The 21,852-nt window shown below is 37.5% G+C and overlaps 3 protein-coding genes and 1 pseudogene across 3 annotated transcripts; 3 read left to right on the top strand and 1 right to left on the bottom strand.

Annotated features, from left to right (window-relative positions):
• Nucleotides 1-903: 903 nt before the first annotated feature.
• Nucleotides 904-3,506, top strand: LOC147927067 (inactive serine/threonine-protein kinase/endoribonuclease IRE1-like). The gene is made up of 5 exons (XM_087487285.1): nucleotides 904-1,388; nucleotides 1,474-1,722; nucleotides 3,092-3,149; nucleotides 3,240-3,294; nucleotides 3,382-3,506. The coding sequence occupies exons 1-5, from the start codon at nucleotides 904-906 to the stop codon at nucleotides 3,504-3,506; spliced, it is 972 nt and encodes a 323-aa protein (XP_087343411.1).
• A 37-nt stretch (nucleotides 3,507-3,543) lies between these two features.
• LOC147927066 (inactive serine/threonine-protein kinase/endoribonuclease IRE1-like) lies at nucleotides 3,544-4,359 on the top strand (annotated as a pseudogene).
• A 5,348-nt stretch (nucleotides 4,360-9,707) lies between these two features.
• Nucleotides 9,708-11,268, top strand: LOC104747296 (uncharacterized). The gene is made up of 4 exons (XM_010468911.3): nucleotides 9,708-10,158; nucleotides 10,302-10,387; nucleotides 10,506-10,708; nucleotides 10,860-11,268. Exons 1-4 carry the CDS (start codon nucleotides 9,884-9,886, stop codon nucleotides 10,980-10,982), a joined length of 687 nt encoding a protein of 228 aa, XP_010467213.2. The 5' UTR covers nucleotides 9,708-9,883; the 3' UTR covers nucleotides 10,983-11,268.
• Nucleotides 11,225-11,740, bottom strand: LOC147927065 (uncharacterized). The gene has a single exon (XM_087486746.1). It carries the CDS (start codon nucleotides 11,672-11,674, stop codon nucleotides 11,405-11,407), a length of 270 nt encoding a protein of 89 aa, XP_087342872.1. The 5' UTR covers nucleotides 11,675-11,740; the 3' UTR covers nucleotides 11,225-11,404.
• Nucleotides 11,741-21,852: the final 10,112 nt, after the last annotated feature.

Below are 21,852 nucleotides of genomic sequence, written 5' to 3'. Positions count from 1 at the left end.
CACTTATACCCATTTCATTCCAAAACAGGCTAAAACCGACACAACATTGCTTAGAAGCGGTAAACAGCTTTATTAGTGTTTCTAGGGTCAAAATATGTCACAAATCAATGTATTTGACTAATTATAATAGTTAGAGATGGATTGGAAGTGTTTAGACAACACTTCTACCATTTTTGTCCAAAACAGGCTAAAACCGATAAAACTTTGCTTTGATGCAGTAAAAGGCTTTGTTAGTGTTTCTAGAGTCAAAATGTGTCACAATCCAATGTATTTGACTAATTATAAGAATTAGAGATGGATTAGGAATCTTTAGACAACACTTATACCCATTTCGTCCCAAAACAGGCTAAAACCGACATAACTTTACTTAGAAGCAGTAAACAACTTTGTTAGTGATTTTAGGGTCAAAATGTGTCACAAATAAATGTATATGACTAATTATAAGAGTTAGAGATGGATTAGGAGTGTTTAGACAACACTTATACCCATTTTATCCAAAACAGGCTAAAACCAAGAAAACAAGCTAAAACCAACAAAACTTTGCTTAGAAGCAGTAAATGGCTTTGTTAGTGATTTTAGGGTCAAAATGTGTCACAAATCAATGTATTTGAATAACTATAAGAGTTTGAGATGGATTAGGAGTGTTTAGATAACACCTATACCCATTTTGACAAAATAGTTACACCTAGTGCACGATAAATCATCTGTCTTATGATTTGTTATATCTAAAGCTTTATCACCAAATTGCTTGAACTCTTTCTTTGTTGCTTTGTTACAGTGTCACTTAGCCACAATATCATACTATCTGGGTTTTGTTAATGGTTTAAAGAGAGGTGGTGAGATTGCATTAAAGGGCGGTATTAATAGTTGATAGTTTGTTGTTACGACCCCAGGAAAAAAGTGATGGTCAAGCGGAGGACGTTGTCTACTGAGAACCTCAACAAATCCGAAAGAGAATACAGTATCATGGAGGACTACGATAAACACAATAACATTCTCGATTGGGTCACTTTCGATAAGGATGATGGATTTTACTACACTTCCGAAGAGCGTTGGTGTTTCACGCTAGAAAAGCTTGTGAAATGCTTTCGAAACCTGAACACAAGTCGTCAAATACCCTTTCTAATACCTCGTCAAGATTATATCACCAATACCGGTATGACCATACTAAAAGACATCTATCCTCTTTTGTTGAAGTTGATGGAGGACGTTGCTAAATGTTTGAATCACTTGCATAAGATGGGTTTTATGCATCGAGATTTGAACCCACAAAACATAGTCATAATGTGTGGAAAAAAATCTATCACGGCAAAGATTGCTAATTTTTGTACCACCTGCACCGAACCTATCATCGTCGACCCAAAATCTAAAGATGAAATAATAAGTAAGTTAATTTGTTTTGATGAATCTATAAATTAATTTGTTTTGTTGAATATGCTAACTTATCTCTTTGTACATGTCATTATGATACAGGTTTTGCAGAACAATTGCAAACAATAATTTGAGGAAGTTAGAGTCTTGTGTTAAAACTTCAGAAACTTCAAAAGTGGATGTCTTTAGCTTTGGTTGCATTCTGTTTTATTCCTTAACTCTGGGTGAGCATCCGTTTGGAGAAGCAAATGATGCATATGTCTGTTGGAATAAACTCGCGCTCAACCACTGTAAAAGTGAAGAAGCTAAATATCTTATCTCCAAGTTGGTGGAATATACACCTACTGCATGGTAAATCATCAGTCTTATGATTTGTTATATCTAAAGCCTTATCACCGAATTTCTTGACCTCTTGCTTTGTTGCTTTGTTACAGTGTCACTTAGACACTTTATCATACTATCTAGGTTTTGTTAATGGTTTGGAGAGAGGTATAAGTGTTGAACGTATGGTAACTATATTTTATCTTGTGTTTTGTCACAATCCAGTGTAGTTGACTAATTACAAGAGTTAGAGATGGATTAGGAATCTTTAGACAACACTTATAGTTCGTTTACATACGTTGTTGTATAACTATAATTATAAGACTTTAAATAAAACGAGTAATTCAAAATATAGACAAGTGGGATGATTAAAATTTACTTTATTAAATTTGATATGAAATACACGAGTATAGATACAAGCATTGAAAACAAAATTATGAAAACTAGAGAGTATGATGTGTAGGGAATTTGTGAAGGATCTCTGAAATTTTGTTTCGGGTTATCCTCAACACAATTTTAAAACAACCGAATACCCGATCCGACCCGACTCGAAAACTCAAACTCGCATGCACTTGTTGTTTTACATCGTAAGAAGAGGAGAAAGTGTTGGCATGTGAGAACGTACGGGCAAAAAAGAGAAACTTTTCCTTCTTCCTACTTCAGAGAAACGAGAAGTGCTGGCGAATAAGTGAGAAACGAGAGAGTTTTTCCTTCTTCTCTGTTTTCTTTGATTCTTGTGTGCCAATCTGAAAACCAAAGACAAAAAACCAAAGACAACAAGTTAGTGATGTTTCTATCTCTCTACACTTCTTTATTTTCTTTGTAGTCAAATCTAATTTAAATGAGTTATTTTTTTAAAAAAGTAGACACATTTTAGGATTTTTTGAAATTTCTCAACTTTGGCAAGTTCAAGAGTCTCCTATGTCATTAAAGGAACATTCTTTCTGTTGTGATTGTCTTTTGTTTAAACCCCAATGGTTATACCTTTTAACATGCGAATGTTTGGTTTATCAAATGCAAGTTCAAAATCCTCCAATGTCATTAAAGGACCCTTCTTTCTGTAGTGATTGCTTTTTGTTTAACCCCCAAAGATTATACCTTTTAACATGCGTATGTTTGGTTTATCAAATGCAAGTTCAAAATCCTCCAATGTCATTAAAGGAACCTTCTTTCTGTAGTGATTGCTTTTTGTTTAAGCTCCAAAGGTCATACCTTTTTTGGTTTTCGACAATCAGTTATACCTTTTAACATGCGTATGTTTGGTTTATCTAATGTGTAGCATGAGTTGGAACTGGAGAAGGTGACCATCTCGGGTTCTATGATACTTGTAGTGAATTATTGATAATGCATTTGGTTTATTAATTTTATGGGTTCTATGATACTTATGGTGAATTGATAGTGCTATAGCTGATGATGATTATTGGTTTATCAACTATATGGGTTCTATTATACTTGTGGTGAATTGATAATGCTCTATTTTGTGATGATTATTGGTTTATCAACTGTGTGGGTTCTATGATACTTGTGTTGAATTGATAATGCTCTAGTTGATGATTATTATTGGTTTATCAACTGTATGGGAGTCATTTTCCATCATCTTTAGTAACACATTTACATATTGGCTTGAGAGTAGATGACCCTCGTCTATGTTTTATTAATTGATGATGATAATCTGTTTCATTGGTGCAGGGTTAAAGTTCATCACATCTTGTGGACATGTTCTCAACGTCTTACGATCAAGCACAAAAACAATGGAAGAGGATTGGAAAGCTTTGTGTTTCGCCACACGTAGTGGAAGAAGGCAAACAGTTTGACTCATGCCTAGGGTTTTACGATCCCGGGAAAAAAGTGATGGTAAAGCGGAGGACGTTGTCTACTGAGAACCTCAACAAATCTGAAAGAGAATACAATATCATGGAGGACTGCGATAAACACGATAACATTCTCGATTGGGTCACTTTCGATAAGGATGATGGATTTTACTACAATTCCGAAGAGCGTTGGTGTTTCACGCTAGAAAAGCTTGTGAAATGCTTTCGAAACCTGAACACAAGACGTCAAATACCCTTTCCAAAACCTCTTCAAGATTATATCGCCAATACCGGTATGACCATACCAAAAGACATCTATCCTCTTATGTTGAAGTTGATGGAGGACGTTGCTAAAGGTTTGAATCACTTGCATAAGATGGTTTTTATGCATCGAGATTTGAACACATAGAACATAGTCATAATGTGTGGAAAAAAAAGCTATCACGGCAAAGATTGCTAATTTCTGTACGACCTACACCGAACCTATTATCCTCGACCCATAATCTAAAGATGAAAAAATAAGTAAGTTAATTTTTTTTGATGAATCTATAAATTAATTTGTTTTGTTGAATATGCTAACTTATCTCTTTGTACAGGTCATTATGATACACGTTTTCAAGCAAACAATAATTTGAGGAAGTTAGAGTCTTGTGTTAAAACTTCAGAAACTTCAAAAGTGGATGTCTTTAGCTTTGGTTGCATTCTGTTTTATTCCTTAACTCTGGGTGAGCATCCGTTTGGAAAATCAAAGGATGCATATGTCTGTCGGAATAAACTCGGGCTCAACCACTGTAAAAGGGAAGAAACGAAATATCTTATCTCCAATTTGGTGGAATATACACCTAGTGCACGGTAAATCATCAGTCTTATAATTTGTTATATCTAATGTCTTATCACCAAATTGCCTCACCTCTTGCTTTGTTGCTTTGTTACAGTGTCACTTAGACACTGTATCATACTATCTGGATTTTGTTAATGGTTTGAAGAGAGGTATAAGTGTTGAATGATGCTAACTATATTTTATCCTGGGTTTTGTCACAATCCAATGTAGTTGACTAATTACAAGAGTTAGAGATGGATTAGGAATCTTTAGACAACACTTATAGTCTGTTTCCGTACGTTGTTGTATAACTATTATTATAAGACTTTAAATAAAACGAGTAACTCAAAATATAGACAAGTGGGATGATTAAAACTTACTTTATTAAACTTGATATGAATTACACGAGTATAGATACAAGCTTTGAAAACAAAATTATGAAAACTAGAGAGTATGATGTGTAGGGAATTTGTGAAGGATCGCTAAAAACACTCTACCCTTTCCTAATACTTTCTCGTTTTTATTTATACAAACCTGTGTGAAGTTGCGTATGTTATTGTAGACATGTCCTATTTTTGGGATTGCATGAGATGAGTAATCCTTTGTTGATTGATGTCTTTGTCTTGTTGTATAGTGTTGAAGTCTTCATTTCTTGGTCTTGAAGTCTTTTGTTGACAGTTGAACTGTTACATAATTGGGTTTTTGTCTTCATGTTGCCTTGAAAAATGGAGTCTTGATGGAGTCGGTGGAAAATGTTGCCTCTTTCTTCTACAAGATAATATACTAAATATACAATTATAGTACAAATACAAGCAGGATTTATTTGAGAGTAAATATATTTTTTTAGTTTTTTTGAATAGATATGTTTTAGAATGGATCGTCGTCTTGTGTATTGTTGTCTTGTGTTATATCATCTTTGTCGTCCTTGGAGGATATTTGCATCGCAATTGTTTCGAGGAATTTATTGAGCTTTTCTTTTCCTCTACCTTTCTTGGTTCCGGAGGATGAAGTTGTTGATTCTGTAGGACTTGGTGGTTTAAGAGGCGAATTTTTTGTTTGAATAGGTGGTAATGCTCGGGATACTGTAGCTATGGACTGCTTTATTTGTTGATGTGTCTGAATCCAAAATATCTTTGCCCGGACTGAGAAAGAAAGAGGAGTAACACATGTCAATTGCAAATCGGCCAAAATGTTTTACAAAAGGACGTTAAAAACTTAGTTTCTAAACAAATATTTGCTAAATGGCAAGCTATTCTATCTGTTTTTGACTTTGATATACAATATATAAAGGGAGAAAATAATTTCTTACCTGATATTCTAACAAGGGAGTATTTATAGGGAAAATCTCAGGATCACCAAAATGAGTGAAACACAAAAGAAACCTATGAGTGCATCAGACTACGTCAAAATCAACCACATTTACAAGGGAAACAATTAACCACTAGTAACCAATTATCTGCCTTAGCGGAATTTCCTCCTTTATCCTATGCAAAAGCCGTCAATCCCCAGCCACAAAAAATATTCATTCCATCCTCCTCACAAAAAAAAACACAGACCAAATCGTCTTACTTCCTTAAACCACAACACCAACACCTTATTACAACCTCATTTACCAAACCAATATCCCTTAAAGACCTAACCCAATATATCAACTGCATATTTTATGAGGAAAGCCAATACCTTACTAATAACCTCACAAAAAAAACCATACATTCTACGAATTTATTCTCGTAGACACCAAATCAATAGAAATAACCCACTATACCAACAAAAATTGACCAAAACCTCATTTCCTACTCCACCTGTAAAATCCTCAAAGTATGCAATCCCCAAGATCTCGGGTTTATTAACCTCCACACCGCAAAAGAATTCTCCATCCCGGGGTTCTATATTCCAAGATTTACCTACACAGATTACCAAAAAGCCTTTCTCTATACCCTTTATTTACGAACCTATGATCACTCTTAGTTCCTCTCGTTCGACTTTCATTGCCCCAAGACAATACCAGGATGGCTCTACGAATGGTGGTATTGGTTCGGCCCAACCGATGACATATATCCTCCCCAAATACCCAAAGCTTTACTACCCTACTATACTAAACACGAAAAACACCAACCCATCGGTCCTCTACCTAAAATAGCCTTCCACATAGATGTAGGAATACCCTGGATACTATCTTGGCACTACAACTTTGTACCCTTCTTACCAGACATGCCATATTCACTAGTCCGCGAGTTCAGAATCAAGTGGTGGGACAAATACAACCTTGACTGCTGCTCCTTATCCAACTTGGGAAAATGGATTCAGACACATCAACAAATAAAGCAGTCCATAGCTACATTACCACCTATTCAAACAAAAACTTCGCCTCATAAACCACCAAGTCCTACAGAATCAACAACTTCCTCCTCAGGAACCAAGAAAAGTAGAGACAAAGAAAAGCTCAAGAAACACCTCGAAACAATTGCGATGAATTAATCCTCCTAGGACGACGAAGATGATATAACACAAGAAAACAATACGCAAGACGACGATCCATTCCAAAACATATCTATTCAAAAAAAATGGTTTACACTCCTATGCAAAACCTTACTCCTAAGTTAATTTTATAAACATGAAGACAAAAACCCAATTATGTAACAGTTCAACTGTCAACAAAAGACTTCAAGACCAAGAAATGAAGACTTCAAGACTATACAACAAGTTAAAGACATCAATCAACAAAGGAATACTCATCTCATGCAATCCCAAAAGATTTTGAAGAACAAAACCTAGGATAAAATGAGTGAACATATCTTGGATAACCACATGAATTACACTTCTTAATTCTTCTTAATGTTACCTATAGTCTATAGATCACATATCTTGGATAACCACATGAATTACAGTTCTATAGACTAGTCAAGCACATCCACTAAACTATGACCATGTGGTCATTAACCCCTCGAAATAACTGAATTTAGAAAATTAAATACAACTTTGTTTTGTTGTCTTAAGAAAAGGAATCTCAGTACTGCTATGATCGCTCGTATTAGCGGTGAATGCCACCGTAAATTGACCAAGTGATTCCAGACCAAGCGTTGGTGACGTTAGTGGCGGTTGCCGCCGTGGATTGACCAAGTAGTCCGGTCAAATAGCTTATTAGGTTTGATTTGATTCCATAGTAAGGAAACCTCTCCGCCATGTTTGCACCTACAAGTCCAAAAAGTGTTCTCACAAATTTCAGAATTAGTGTTGTAAACAGAAAGAGAAGCAGCTCCCGATCTCAAAGGCTTAACGATGATGAACCTGGTGGCTCTTAATCGACCGGTACTAGATCTTATGGCGGCGATCCCACGGTGGTCAACGGTGTCAGTGACGTTTTCACATGGGTTATTGCCATTCGTAAAACCCCTAGAATTGAATTGGGGAGAGAAAGATAGATAAAGAAAAACGATGAAGAAGAAGATGTGTGAGTTTTTTTTCTTTTCTTTTTTTCTTTTGTATAGTTATAAGAAATTTAGTTAGAGGTTTATTGTTATATGATATGTGTAGCATAAAGTGGGTGTAAGTGATATTACTTTGTATGAAAGTAGGTGTAGATGCAAATTTTTCTATTTATGTTGGCAGTGATGATACTTGCGTATTTGACAATTTAATCCAAGTCGTAAGAAAAAAAAAAGGAGATATTTTTCAAAATACCATCAAAATGGAATATTGGAAATAAAAAATAAATATCTAAACATTGATGCATTGATGATTCTATTAACAAATGTCAACTCTTTTTCAATTACCATTTACAGGTTATTTAGTCATTTTTTTCAAAAAACCATTAAGATAAATTCCTAGGAAAATAATGAATAAGACATGAAAATCCATATAACGTCAAAAATATGTTGTTTTTATTGCCATTTTAGATGGATAAAATATGATCTATAAAGTTTAGAATACACTTTATGAGTTTAGAATATGTAATATATATATATTGTACATGTTCTACATAATTTAAATAATGTATTCTACACATTCTATATGTTTTATAAAATGTAGAAGTTATTTATGTTCTATTGTAATTAGAATACTAATACATATTCTATATTTTACTCTTTGTTCTACAAAAATTAGAATATAATTCTTCATGTTCTAAAATTGTTAGAAAACATTCTTCAATTTTTTCTCTATATTCTATGAAAATTAAAATGTACATTCTATTTTATTAGATTCCTATAAACAAAAAACTGAATCGCGAAAAAAGTAAACTGCATATTATGTGAGGTTTAAGATATCTTCGTTATTTCTTAAGATGTTTTCTTCAACACAATGGTGAACTTTGTAACTGAAGGCATGACCATGCATATGTTTTTTATTTTTTTTTTCAAAATAAATTTTACATGTTAATACTTTGTAAATTTTAGTAGTTAAAATTAAAAATAATTTTTTTAAAGAAATAACCTATATAAAGAAACCATTTTAAGTATTCAATTATGATTATAGTGGTGTCGATGATGATAAATAATAAATGATAAACCAAATAACCACTGGGGGCCAAGGGGGCTTTTCACAAGTTCTATTGTTTTGTATTAAAAATTTTACATGTAAACACACAAACACACAAAAAGCTTATATGTACAAAAATAAAACTCTAAAATTGGTAAATTATTTTCTAGAGTAATCCAAAATTGTTGTTAGATTTGTTTGGCAAATTTTATTTCCATTTTCTGATCGAATATTGATGGTTTAGTCTTTATTAATATAAACCTTTCATTTGTTTTTATATTTGATTAATAAGTTCCAAAGATATAAAGTAACAACAACCACAAGCCAAATGCATCGTTGCAAGATTTAATTAATTAGCTACAACTTTTCTTTTAATAATTGATAAAAAGCATTTATCTTAAAATTTAATAATAAATTATTTAATATCTATTATATATCCAATTAATGATGATTTAATCTAATTTTTTGATTGGTTATTATTTTGAGAAGAAAATTGAAATATAGTCATTTTCAACTTATATAGTATAATTGTTTTTGGATGAATTTCTACCAACAGTGGTTTTATGAATTACAAAATAGGGAAAAATGAAAAAGATGAATTCTCCTCAGTTAGAATGCACTAGAGTTCCTTTTCAACGCACGTTACTGGAACCAAAACCAAACAAATCTATAGCTGCAAGTGCAAACAAATTGTCGTCTTTTTAATTTGTACTTTTTAACCAAACAAAGAAAAGTATAACCTTTATGGCTCTATCTGAAAAATACAATTATTCATAGATATTTACGATGTGAAGTTTTCGTAAATATCCGGAAAATATAATTATTCAAAAATGTAACTTCAAAAAAGTTAATACAGATAAGAGAGTATAAACAAATATATTAATAGAAGAAAAAAAAAAAAGACAACCACATTTCTTGGCGTGTTCAACATCTATCCCCAAGCGTTACTACACGTAAAAGCCTTTTATCTTAAGCATACGCTTCACCAATATCACACACAAAATAAAAACATAACTGTGTATATATAATTGAAGTTGTGTCTATGAAAATTTCAGAATCTTGATTTCAAGAAAACGGTTTGAAAATGTATCTGACTCGGAGAATGCAGAGTGGAGGTTTTGCGGTGTATAGGCAGGGCCTTGCGGAGGTCTTACAAATATACAACAACGTCGAGAGGAAGACGTCTATGAATCCATATCCGGCGATTATTCGATTTGGGAGAGACTATCATAACCAGATGTGTCCACAAGGTGTCAAGTTATCAAATCCGGTTAATGCGGGGAGATACTTTAGTAATGTTTCCAACGACTCCAAGATGCAACCTTCTTCTCCAAACCAGTGGTTTAACTTTCCTTCTTGGTAATTCCCCTCTCGCTTTCTTTCTCTCTATACACATCGAATGGAACAATAGGGTAGCTTATGATATACGTAGGAACCAATTTGCATTAGATTATTCAATCTTGATCAATGCATAAGGGACTAATTTGGAGAATAACTGGCAGGGGGAGATGGGTTATAGGTTCAGCGATTTCCTTAGTGTTATCTTTCTGGAACAACAAAAGGATACAGAAACTGAAACGTATCGAAGGTAACGAATCTAGTAATATCTCAGTATTCTTCTATGCATTACTCATAGCTCTTTTACTTTATATATATATAGGCTTATTTTTCTTGTGTTTGCCATAAATTGGACTGATGTGATGTAGGAGAGGCGGAGTTGGTTGTAGAAGGGATAGAGGCTGTAGCAGAAATGGTGGAGAAAGTGGCGACAGCGACCGACCAAATGGCTGAAGAAATGGCAGAGAAACTACCCGAGAAAAGTAAAATGAAACAAGTAGCTTTGGTTCTGGAACACATTTCAGAAGTTGCTGCTCATGAAGCACATCTAACCCAAGATTTCCTTCACAAGGTACACTTTATCATTCAAACTGATAAATGAAATTTATAAAATCGAACTAAATTTTCAACATATGCTGTAGGGGTCCCTTTTTTTTTGTTTTTCGGGTCAACATATCAAAACTTTTGATTGTGATTAGAGAAGTCAAAATTTAAATATGCAGGTGGAAAAAGTCACGCAAGACTTGGATGACTTAGAGCAAATGATAGAGCCTTTGATAAACAAAAAAGTGTCAAATGCTGAAACAAAGCAACTACAAGCTAAAGAAGAAGAAGCAAACTCTTAGTCGCCTTCACGCCACTAATCTCTTCATCATCTTACTTTAGACGCTAACAAAAACAAAAACAAAAATAAATTAAATAAAACTTGCTCAAAACTATGTCTATTATTATTACTATTTTTTTCATTCTTCTAAAATATATGTTTATATTATCAATGGTAATTTATCTTTCTAAACCAAAACCATTTTTTTTTTTATAATGATTTGGTGTATCTCTCTTCTCGGGAGAATGTTGTAAAAGAGAGTGATTTGCCTCAATTATCAAATACCAAACTAAATGATTTGCGATTCATGGACTTAGACTACCACAAGAATTATCAATAATTTTTCTGAGAAATTACAAGAATTATCAACAGAGAAAATTAGATGCAAAAAATTCAAGAAAACAGTGAAAAAAATGAAAAAAAATCACATACGACAAAAGAGATCTAGAATCGAACAGTGGTTGGGCCAAAGCAGCTAAGGCCCATAACTCTCTCCATCGAAGCATCAGATTTAGGCATAGGATGACTATTGTCTCTTACGACATCATCATCAGAAGAAGAAGGAGGTGGACGTGAAGTGACAGCGATGGCACGTAGACGAGCCTTGACATCTTTGTTGAATAAACGGAGAGGATAGTTCCAACGAGCTTCCACGGCGGCAACCGCGGTAGCCACCATCCACGAGGTGTGTCTTGTAGTCGCAGCAGCGCTCATGACTGCGATTGAAGTTGTTAGGACAAGAGCGTTACAAAAATGTGTAGGGTTTTTTTTATTTATTACAAGGTTTTGAAGAAAACAAGTGGCTGCGTTTGCCGTAGGTGCTGAGAGACGGGACTCTCTCTCTCTCCACTTCTCCAAGTAAACTAAATTCTTCATTTATTTACTAAAAAATATTACAGCCCAAATAACATTTTCTTTTTTTCTTACATTATATTATTTTGTAATAACTTTTTTTTTATCATTGATAATCAGGAAAATAATATAAAAGAAATTATGTACATTGAGTTTTATTATAGATTAGGATCCGTGCTAGAGCACGGGTTGAAATTCTTTTTATTTATATTATAATTTTAGAATAAATGTAATTTATATAATTGTTTTTAAAAGTTTTTTTGGATAAAACATTATACAATAAAATCATATGCTAAATAGGATGACTTGAAAAAAATACCTATTTTATAAGTTTTATTTTAAATTTTGTAATTTTATGTATGAGAAATAGTTATGTTTGTTGTTTGTTTTTATTTTAATTTTTGAACATGTTTGGTGAAAGTTTTTTTATATGACCCGTGCTTAGGTAAGATTTTATTTTCAATTACAATAATATATCGGAAATCACGATTAAGTGTGATCAATTGCCAAGATTTTATTTTTTTATGCCTAACCGTATATATAAATGTTTAACAGTATATATCTTGTAACAATACATGGAATACTAAAGAATTTATTTTAAAAATTTTATAAATCATTGGAATATTGTCTTTAAGAGGATTCTTTGGGATATTCTTAAGTGTATCCATATAGCCCACGGATTGACCAATTAATCTATAACCTTTTTTTTGTAACCAACCTAGATTTAATCGATAACTTATTTTATAACCAACTTATAAAATTATATAGTCTACAAAAAAAAAGTTGTGTACATTGAGTTTTATTAAAATGGAAGTGCACAACACTGTTTTGTAGACTATATAATTTTTGTAGGGTATAATAAAACGGAAGTATACAACATTGTTTTGTAGACTATATAATTTTAATAAGTTGATTACAAATAGGTTATAGATTTATTGATTACAATTTAAATATTGGATTCAACCTTAATTTATTCCCGCAAAATCTTAAAGAGAATATTCTAAAGAATCATTTGATATTATCTAACTTACCATATTAATTTCTTTTGTTAAATTATTCATCAAATAAATCTTTTGATATCTAACTTAACATATTAATTTGTTAATTATCATTATACTTCACCTCTCATTTTTATATATGAGTTTATTTTGTGAAACACTTAAATTATCATATTATTTATTATAATTAAAAAATAGTTTTATTTCCGGAATACCATAAGATGAATTTTTAAAAACGAATATAAATTGTTCAATTTATAAAATATTCAAACTTTACTACTATTATTCTTTAAATAATATCTATTGAATTAAAAAAATCACTGAGTAACGGGTCAAAATTTAAATATTTAAATTCAATTTTATATTTTTTTGTTGCATTTTATAATTTTATATTATATAATAAACTTTAAATAATTTATTTTGAAATATTGTTAAAATATTGAAACTTGATATAAAAGTTAGAAACTATAAACACTCTAAATTGATTTGTTATAGAAATTTCAATAATATGTTACTATAATATGAAAGAATTTCAAGAAACCAAGTATATTAAAATTAAAAGTATAACAATATATTAAATTACTCATAATATAATAAATCGCTTCTTAAAAACTAAAATTACAAAATTATGTCTTATAATGTCATTCAAGTCATGATGTAGAATATATATTATTGAAATAACTTCACATACATAAACTAATATAACATATTAAAATTTTATTTTAAAATATATAATATAAAAAAATTTGTATAAAATAAAATTTAACCAGTGTGATAGCACGAGTACTTATCTAGAATTATTAACAATATAAAACTGACAAAATATGTGTCTTTTTCAAGCCATCATATTTAGCATATGATTTATTGCATAATATTTTATCCAAAAAAACTTTTAAGAACAATCATATAAATTATACTTTATATAAAAATTACAATATAATTAAAATAAATTTCAATCCGTGCTCTAGCACTATGTTCAGACTTATCTCTTGTTGAAGATTGTGTGTAGGTGAAGATAAACTACATTGTCTTCTCAAAATCAATAACTGTGATTTACAAAATTATTATTGAATGTGCATGAGATGGAATTTTGATCGATTGTGAGAAATGTTGGACTCATACGATCGATTTTGACAAAAAAATGCTTCACATTTTTAGCTTTTAATTTGAGAAAATTTTTGGAATTTTCTCAGTTTATTAGATTTTAATCAAGTTATTTAACATTTCTTGTTAACTAATGAACGTTGACTATTTTTTAAGTTAACAACAAATTGAGGAATACATTTTTTTATTTTTTAGACATGATAGTTAATTACAAATACTTGGGAACTAAAATGAAAATTGTTCCCACTAACGCTCGCAACTAATAACTTTTGTTTCCAAAAATATTATTTTATCAAAAAAGTAAACAAACATAAAGAGAAATCATGTCACTCTCTTTATCTCATTTCTTTTGTTGATGGAAATAAACTATACAACAACTCATTAAATAAAACAAGAAAACACAAATATGAAGAATCTTGATCAAGTGGAAACTCAAAAATACTTGTACTAAAGCACGAACTCAAAACTCCAAATCTCTAGGTTTAGATATATCAGAGATATTGATATTCATCACAGTGCTTTGCTCCACAAAGAGAGATGCCATTTGGGTGAAGACGACTGGGTAGATAATAGTGCATAGCCAAATTGGCATCAGTCTAAGAATGCACTTGATTTCCTCCACTTGTGTCACGGGACATAGCCTCCATGGGTTCACTGCATCTTGTTTCTTGTCATCTAGATCTCTTGCAGTGATGTAAGCTACTTTGTCCAAGAATCTGAAATTCCAAAAGAAACATGTTAGAACACTTCCATGGCATTGATATATATGGTGAAACTGTGGTTTCTTGGCAACTTACTTGAATTCATCAGTATGCATTATCCTCCTCCCTGTATTTTCAGAAGAATTTTTCCCTTGGTTGTCTCCATCATACATCTCCTCTCTCCCTCGTAATGGCGCCTCCACCGATGATTTCTTCGTTGCAGCGACCAAAACTTGGCAAAATCTCGAAAGAGGATTACCCGTGGGCTTGAAATATCGGTACCTCGGTGTCCCAACGAGGAAAAGTGTAACATCCGTGAACCGAAATCCCGGTTTGGGAGTTGCATCGGTCGATGCAGATGGTGCATCGGTCGATGCATGTGCAATTTCTGCGTTTTGACTTAAGTCAAACGCTGTGTTTTGGACAGAAGGGAAGGAAAACCCTTAAGTCGTATTTTGGTCTCATTAGTGGTGGATAGCCGATTTTTGAGAGAAAGAAAAGAGATAAAAGAGTTCTTAAAAGTTCTTGGTGATTTCTTGGAGATTTGGGGCGTTCCTGTAGAGATCTGTAGCTGGGATCGTCGTAGGAGCTTCCTAGAAGCGTTTTCTTGCTTGTTTGTGGTTCAGATTCGTCTTGGCAAAGGTAAGTGCAGGACCATGGCTGATCTAAGCTAGAGAACCCTTTAATCTGCTTGTTTTGTGTTGTTAGGCTTGTTAGATCGTTGTTATGGACGTTAGGAAGCTTTCTTGTGGCTTGGGATCGAGTTTTGTGGTTTCAGGAACGAAGATCCGGCGAGAAGCTTCGGGGAAATCACGGTGCTCGACGTTGCATCGGTCGATGCATAGCTTGCGTCGGTCAATGCAAGTGCGAGGACGGCGTGTAAGACTCTAGGGTTTTTCGTGTGCGTCGAGCATGCGTCGGTCGATGCAGATTGGGTGTCGGTCGATGCAAGTTACACTTGCATCGGTCGATGCAGCTTCTGTGTCGGTCGATGCAACCCCTTGGTGCGTCGATCGATGCATGTCTGGCGTCGGTCGATGCACTGTCCTGGTTGGTCGATTGTTGTTTATTGCTTGTTGGTTGATGGTTAAAGATTCTCTATTGCTTGTGTGTATAGCCCAGTAGATGGGAGGATTGCCTTACTGAGTGTTTATAAAATACTCATGCATTGCAATATGTGTTTGTGGTGCAGGTAAAAGCAAAGTGTGATCGTGGAATCCAGGCAATGAAGAGGAGGATGTTCTAGGGACTCGGTTGACTGTTTATCTGGCATTGTTAGGTTGCTAGAGTGGAGTCTTAGAGCATTGTTTAGGATTGCTGGTTATTTGGCTTATGTTGTTTGGGAACATTGGTTAGGATTGGAATTAATATTGGATAATTGTTGATGTTATTGGTTATATTATTTTATTGGATTATTATTGGTTGGTTATTTCCGCTGTTGATTGTGATTGTGGTTAGGTGGCTAGTGGGTATGGGACCACTAGTTGTAGTATATTATTATATTATTATTATTTATTATTATTAAAAAAAAAAGGTTGGTCGTTTCATTTTGGTATCAGAGCCCTTACGGTTCTAGGTTTGGGTTCACTAGGTTTCTGTTGTAGATGTTGGGATTGCATGTCTTGATTGATTATATGAGTTAGTCAATTGTGTGTGGCATGGAGTCCTAGAACATCCTCTTCGAGCCGAGTGTGTGATTCCACGGTGAGTTTATGTTTCTGTGTATGATAGAAATTGTTTGCTTAGCCTTCTGTTCATGGTAGTGCAGATGGTTAGAGAGGATGCTGTGGCTGGTCGAGGTCGTGGTCGCGGACGTGGTCGTGGACGCGGACGTGGTCGTGGTAGGGGCAGAGTCCCAGTGGTTAGTGAGACCGAGGACCAGAGTGTGACAGCTGAGGGTGTTGGCGAGTCGCAGGGTGTTCCGGGGGATTCCGTGAGTGTGGCAGGAGGGGGCGGTGTTGATGCTCCAGTGGCCGGTGATGCTAGGGTTCCGGGTGTGGGGGTCCCAGCGGGTGGAGTCCCTGGTACTGACTTTGCGGCTATGCTAGCACAGGTGTTAGAGCGGTTACCACCAGTGGTACCGGCTCGGGCTCAGGTAGTGCCACCAGTGGTGGCGGAGGAGCGGCAGCCAGTGGTTGCGGATGTGGGAGAGCATGGACGTTATTTGGCTATGCTCAAGGAGATGAAGGGTCTGTTCACTGAGAGGTTTTTGGGTGGTACAGATCCTACAGCTGCGGATGCTTGGAGGACGAGTGTGGAACGTAACTTCCATACTCTGAGATGTCCTGTTGAGTTTTGGATGGACATAGGGGTCTAATTTTTGGGTGGTGATGCTGAGTTGTGGTGGAGATCAGTGGTTGCTAGGAGGGTGCAGAGGGAGATGACTTGGGCTGACTTCGTCTTGGAGTTCAACCGCAAGTATTTTCCTAGAGAGGCATTGGACCGGTTGGAGGTGCAGTTCCTTCAGATATCTCAGGGGACGCGGTCAGTGCGGGAGCTGGATTTAGAGTTCAGTCGACTTCTATGTTATGGGGGTTGGGCTATGGAGTCCGAGGAGGCTCAGGTGAGGAGGTTTATGAGAGCTCTACGGGATGATTTGAGAGTTCACTGTAGAGGGAGGTACTATGCTACGCGTGCAGAGCTGGTTGAGACTGCAGCAGAGATTGAGGAGGATATCCGGGCACAGTCAGTGTCGGTTACTCCAGCAGTTGAGCCTAGTAAGGCTCAGCAGCAGGGTGGTTCTAGCAGGGGCGGTAGGCATGCTCAGGGAACCAAGAGGAAGTGGGAGGGTACGCAGAAGCCGAGTGGTGCGGGTTGCTTCGGTTGTGGGAGCAGGGATCACAGGGTTGCTAGTTGTCCCAAGAGGAGTGCTCTGACGGCAGGACCTCGGGTATGTTATCATTGTAGGGAGATAGGGCACATCAGGCCTTTTTGTCCCAAGTTGCAGCCGGCAGCAGTGGCAGCGTTGCAGCAGGTGCAGCCTGGAGGTCAGCAGGTGGCACGGATTGAGCAGGCGCCACGGGTTTACACGACAGCTGAGACTGGTGGAACCATTGCCGGGGCAATCACAGGTGTATTTTCTGGTACTTTAACTTTGTAAATTTTAGTAGGTTCAGATTGTATATGTTTCCTGTGATTAAGTGTTAGGTTCTCAACAAATGAGGTTTGTGTAGGGACCTTGTTGGTGGGCGGGTTTAAGTCCCACGTTATGTTTGATTCTGGAGCTTCGCATAGCTTCATTACTCCAGAGTGTGTAGAGTGTGCGGGGATCAGTGGGGATCCTGGAGAGCGTGCAGGAGTGGTTAGAGTTGCGGGAGGTGAGTTCCTGAGAGTGATTGGACGGGCTAGAGGAATTGATATTCAGATCGCAGGGGAGTCGTGGCCAGCGGATTTGCTTATCAGTCCAGTGGAGCTGTATGATGTTATTCTCGGGATGGATTGGTTGCATCGGCATAGGGTGCATTTGGATTGCCATCGGGGTAGAGTGGAGTTTGAGCGTTCAGGAGGGAAGTTGGTTTTCCAGGGTATTAGACCGACTTCGGGGAGTCTCGTGATCTCAGCCATTCAGGCTGGGAAGATGATCGAGAAGGGCCGTGAGGCTTATCTGGTTACTATATCTATGCCAGAGTCAGTGGGGAAGTCTACGGTTAGCAGTATTCCAGTAGTGGAGGAGTTTGAGGATGTGTTTCAGTCGTTGCAGGGATTACCACCATCTCGGTCGGATCCTTTTACCATTGAACTGGAACCGGGGACGACACCGTTATCCAAGGCTCCTTACAGAATGGCTCCAGCAGAGATGGCAGAGCTGAAGAAGCAGCTAGAGGATTTGTTGAGTAAGGGATTCATCCGTCCTAGTGTATCACCGTGGGGAGCGCCGGTGTTGTTTGTGAAGAAGAAGGATGGGAGTTTCAGGTTGTGTATTGACTATCGGGGTTTGAACCGGGTCACTGTGAAGAACAAGTACCTTCTTCCTAGGATCGATGAGTTGTTGGATCAGTTGAGGGGTGCTACTTGGTTCTCCAAGGTAGATCTGGCATCGGGTTATCATCATATACCGATAGATGAGGTAGATGTGAGGAAGACTGCTTTCAGGACGAGATATGGGCACTATGAGTTTGTGGTGATGCCCTTCGGATTGACTAACGCGCCAGCAGCGTTTATGAGATTGATGAACAGTGTGTTTCAGGAGTTTCTGGACGTATCTGTCATCATTTTCATCGACGATATCCTGGTTTATTCTAAGAGTCCTGAAGAGCATGCAGTACATTTGAGGGCAGTTATGGAGAAGCTGCGGGAGCAGAAGTTGTTTGCTAAGTTGAGCAAGTGTAGTTTTTGGCAGCGTGTGATGGGCTTTCTGGGTCACATTGTTTCTGCAGAGGGGGTTTCTGTAGATCCAGAGAAGATTCAGACTATTAGGGATTGGCCTAGACCGCAGAATGCCACAGAGATCAGAAGTTTCCTTGGATTGGCAGGTTACTACAGGAGATTTGTGCAGGGGTTTGCAAGCAGAGCACGTCCTATGACTAAGTTGACAGGGAAGGATGTTCCTTTTGTCTGGTCAGAAGAGTGTGAGGAAGGCTTTGCAAGCCTGAAGGAGATGTTGACAACTGCGCCAGTGTTGGCTTTGCCTGAGCAGGGAGAACCCTATGTGGTTTATACAGATGCATCTAGAGTTGGTTTGGGTTGTGTTCTGATGCAGCATGGGAAGGTGATTGCCTATGCATCGTGGCAGTTGCGGGTGCATGAAGGCAACTATCCTACTCATGATTTGGAGATGGGTGCTGTAGTCTTTGCCCTGAAGATTTGGAGATCCTATCTTTATGGTGCAAAGGTACAGGTGTTTACAGATCATAAGAGCCTGAAGTATATATTCACTCAGTCTGAGTTGAATTTGAGACAGCGGCGGTGGATGGAGCTTGTGGCGGATTATGATTTGGAGATAGCCTATCATCCTGGTAAGGCTAACACGGTTGCAGATGCTCTGAGTCGGAAGAGGGTAGCTTCGGCTCAGGAGCAGGAGATGAAGTCTCTGGTAGGGGAGATCAGTGCTTTGAGCTTATGTGCTGTTTCACAGGAACCGTTGGGTTTGGAAGCAATAGATAGAGCAGATCTTCTGAGTAGGGTGCGGTTGGCACAGGAGAAGGATTTGGGGCTAGTGAATGCCTCCAAGGATGTGGGTTCAGAGTATCAGGTCTCAGATAATGGTACTATCTTGGTGCATGGTCGTGTGTGTGTGCCCAAGGATGACGAGTTGAGACAGGAGATTCTGAGAGAGGCTCATGCGAGCAAGTTGTCTATTCATCCAGAAGCGACTAAGATGTACCGTGACCTCAAGAGGTACTATCATTGGGTCGGGATGAAGGAGGATGTGGCTAGTTGGGTTTCGAGGTGTGATGTGTGTCAGCTAGTGAAGGCTGAGCATCAGGTTCCTGGCGGGTTACTGAAGAGTTTACCCATTCCTGAGTGGAAGTGGGATATGATCACCATGGATTTTGTGGTGGGATTGCCAGTGTCACAGACCTTTGATGCTATTTGGGTCATTGTGGACCGGTTGACTAAGTCAGCACATTTTCTGGCCATTAAGAAGACTGATGGAGCAGCGGTCTTGGCTAAGAAGTATGTGAGGGAGATTGTCAGATTGCATGGGGTGCCAGCGAGCATTGTGTCTGATAGGGATTCTAAGTTCACTTCGGTGTTCTGGAAGGCATTTCAGGCAGAGATGGGCACTAAGGTGCATATGAGTACAGCTTATCATCCCCAGACTGATCGACAGTCAGAGAGGACGATCCAGACGCTGGAGGATTTGCTGAGGATGTGTGTGTTGGATTGGGGTGGCCATTGGGCAGATCACCTGAACCTGGTAGAGTTTGCTTACAACAACAGTTATCAGGGGAGTATTAAAATGGCTCCTTATGAGGCTTTGTATGGGAGGCCATGTCGTACACCATTATGCTGGACTCAGGTGGGAGAGAGGAGCATGTTTGGTGCTAGTTTTGTTCAGGAGACCTCAGAGAAGATTCGGGTTCTCAAGCTGAACATGAAAGAGGCTCAGGATAGACAGAGGAGTTATGCTGATAAGAGGAGGAGAGATCTTGAGTTTCAGGTAGGAGACAGAGTGTACCTCAAGATGGCCATGTTGCGGTGTCCGAACAGGTCATTGTCAGAGACTAAGTTGAGTCCGAGGTATATGGGTCCATTCAGAGTGATGGAGCGGGTTGGACCGGTGGCATATAGATTGGAGTTACCTGAGGTTATGCGTGCATTCCATAAGGTTTTCCATGTGTCTATGTTGCGGAAGTGTCTCCGTGAGGGTGAGCAGGTGTTGGCTAAGATTCCTGAGGATCTTCAGCCTAACATGACCTTGGAGGCGAGACCAGTGAGGGTTCTCGAGAGGAGGATCAAGGAACTTCGGAAGAAGAAGATTCCTTTGATGAGAGTCCTGTGGGACTGTGATGGTGTTGAGGAGCAGACTTGGGAGCCTGAGGCAAAGATGAAGGCAAGGTTCAAGAAGTGGTATGAGAAGCAAGCCGCGACTTGAGCTTGTTTAGCCTGGTCCCATCTGTAATCCGTGGCTGGAGCGGGAATGGAGTATTCCAGCCCATCTCTCTTGTTACTCGGTCGCTTGGGGTGGTTGGTTGTGCGACTCAGTAACAAGATGAGGTGGTGTTCGGGGTACAAAGTTTCCGTGAGGCGGGGTTTTGGAGGAAAGTTTCCTGGAATAAGAGTTTCCAAAAGTGGAAAGTGCTAAATATGGAAAGTTTTACGGGAGTTAGAATTTGTCCATTTTAGCGGTGGAAAGCCTTGAAGGGGCTTTGTGGCCTTTGTGGCAGACTTTCGAGTCAGAGTGCCTCTGTGTGGCGGTCTTTTTAGACGGTGTGTATGGCCTTAGTGGCGGGCTTTTAGCCAATTGTGTGGCCTTAGTGGCGGGCTTTTAGCCAATTGTGTGGCCTTAATGACGGTCCTTCGGGACAATGGTCTTTGTGACGGTCGTTCGGGACAGAGGGTCTTTGTGACGGTCCTTCGGGACAGATGGTCTTTGTGACGGTCCTTCGGGACAGATGGTCTTTGTGACGGTCCTTCGGGACAGATGGTCTTCGTGACGATCCTTCGGGACGAGTGGCCTTGGTGGCGGTCCTTTTTAGGACATTTGTTTTGCCTTGGTGGCGGTCCTCGTTAGGACATTTTGATGGCCTTTGTGGCGGCCCTTGTGGCGTATATATGATCCTTGTGTGGTCAT

The sequence above is a fragment of the Camelina sativa genome, chromosome 15 (genome assembly GCF_030686135.1).
Source record: "Camelina sativa cultivar CO46 ecotype springtype chromosome 15, ASM3068613v1".
NCBI lineage: Eukaryota > Viridiplantae > Streptophyta > Magnoliopsida > Brassicales > Brassicaceae > Camelina > Camelina sativa.
This window is presented reverse-complemented; position numbering and strand designations above follow the sequence as displayed.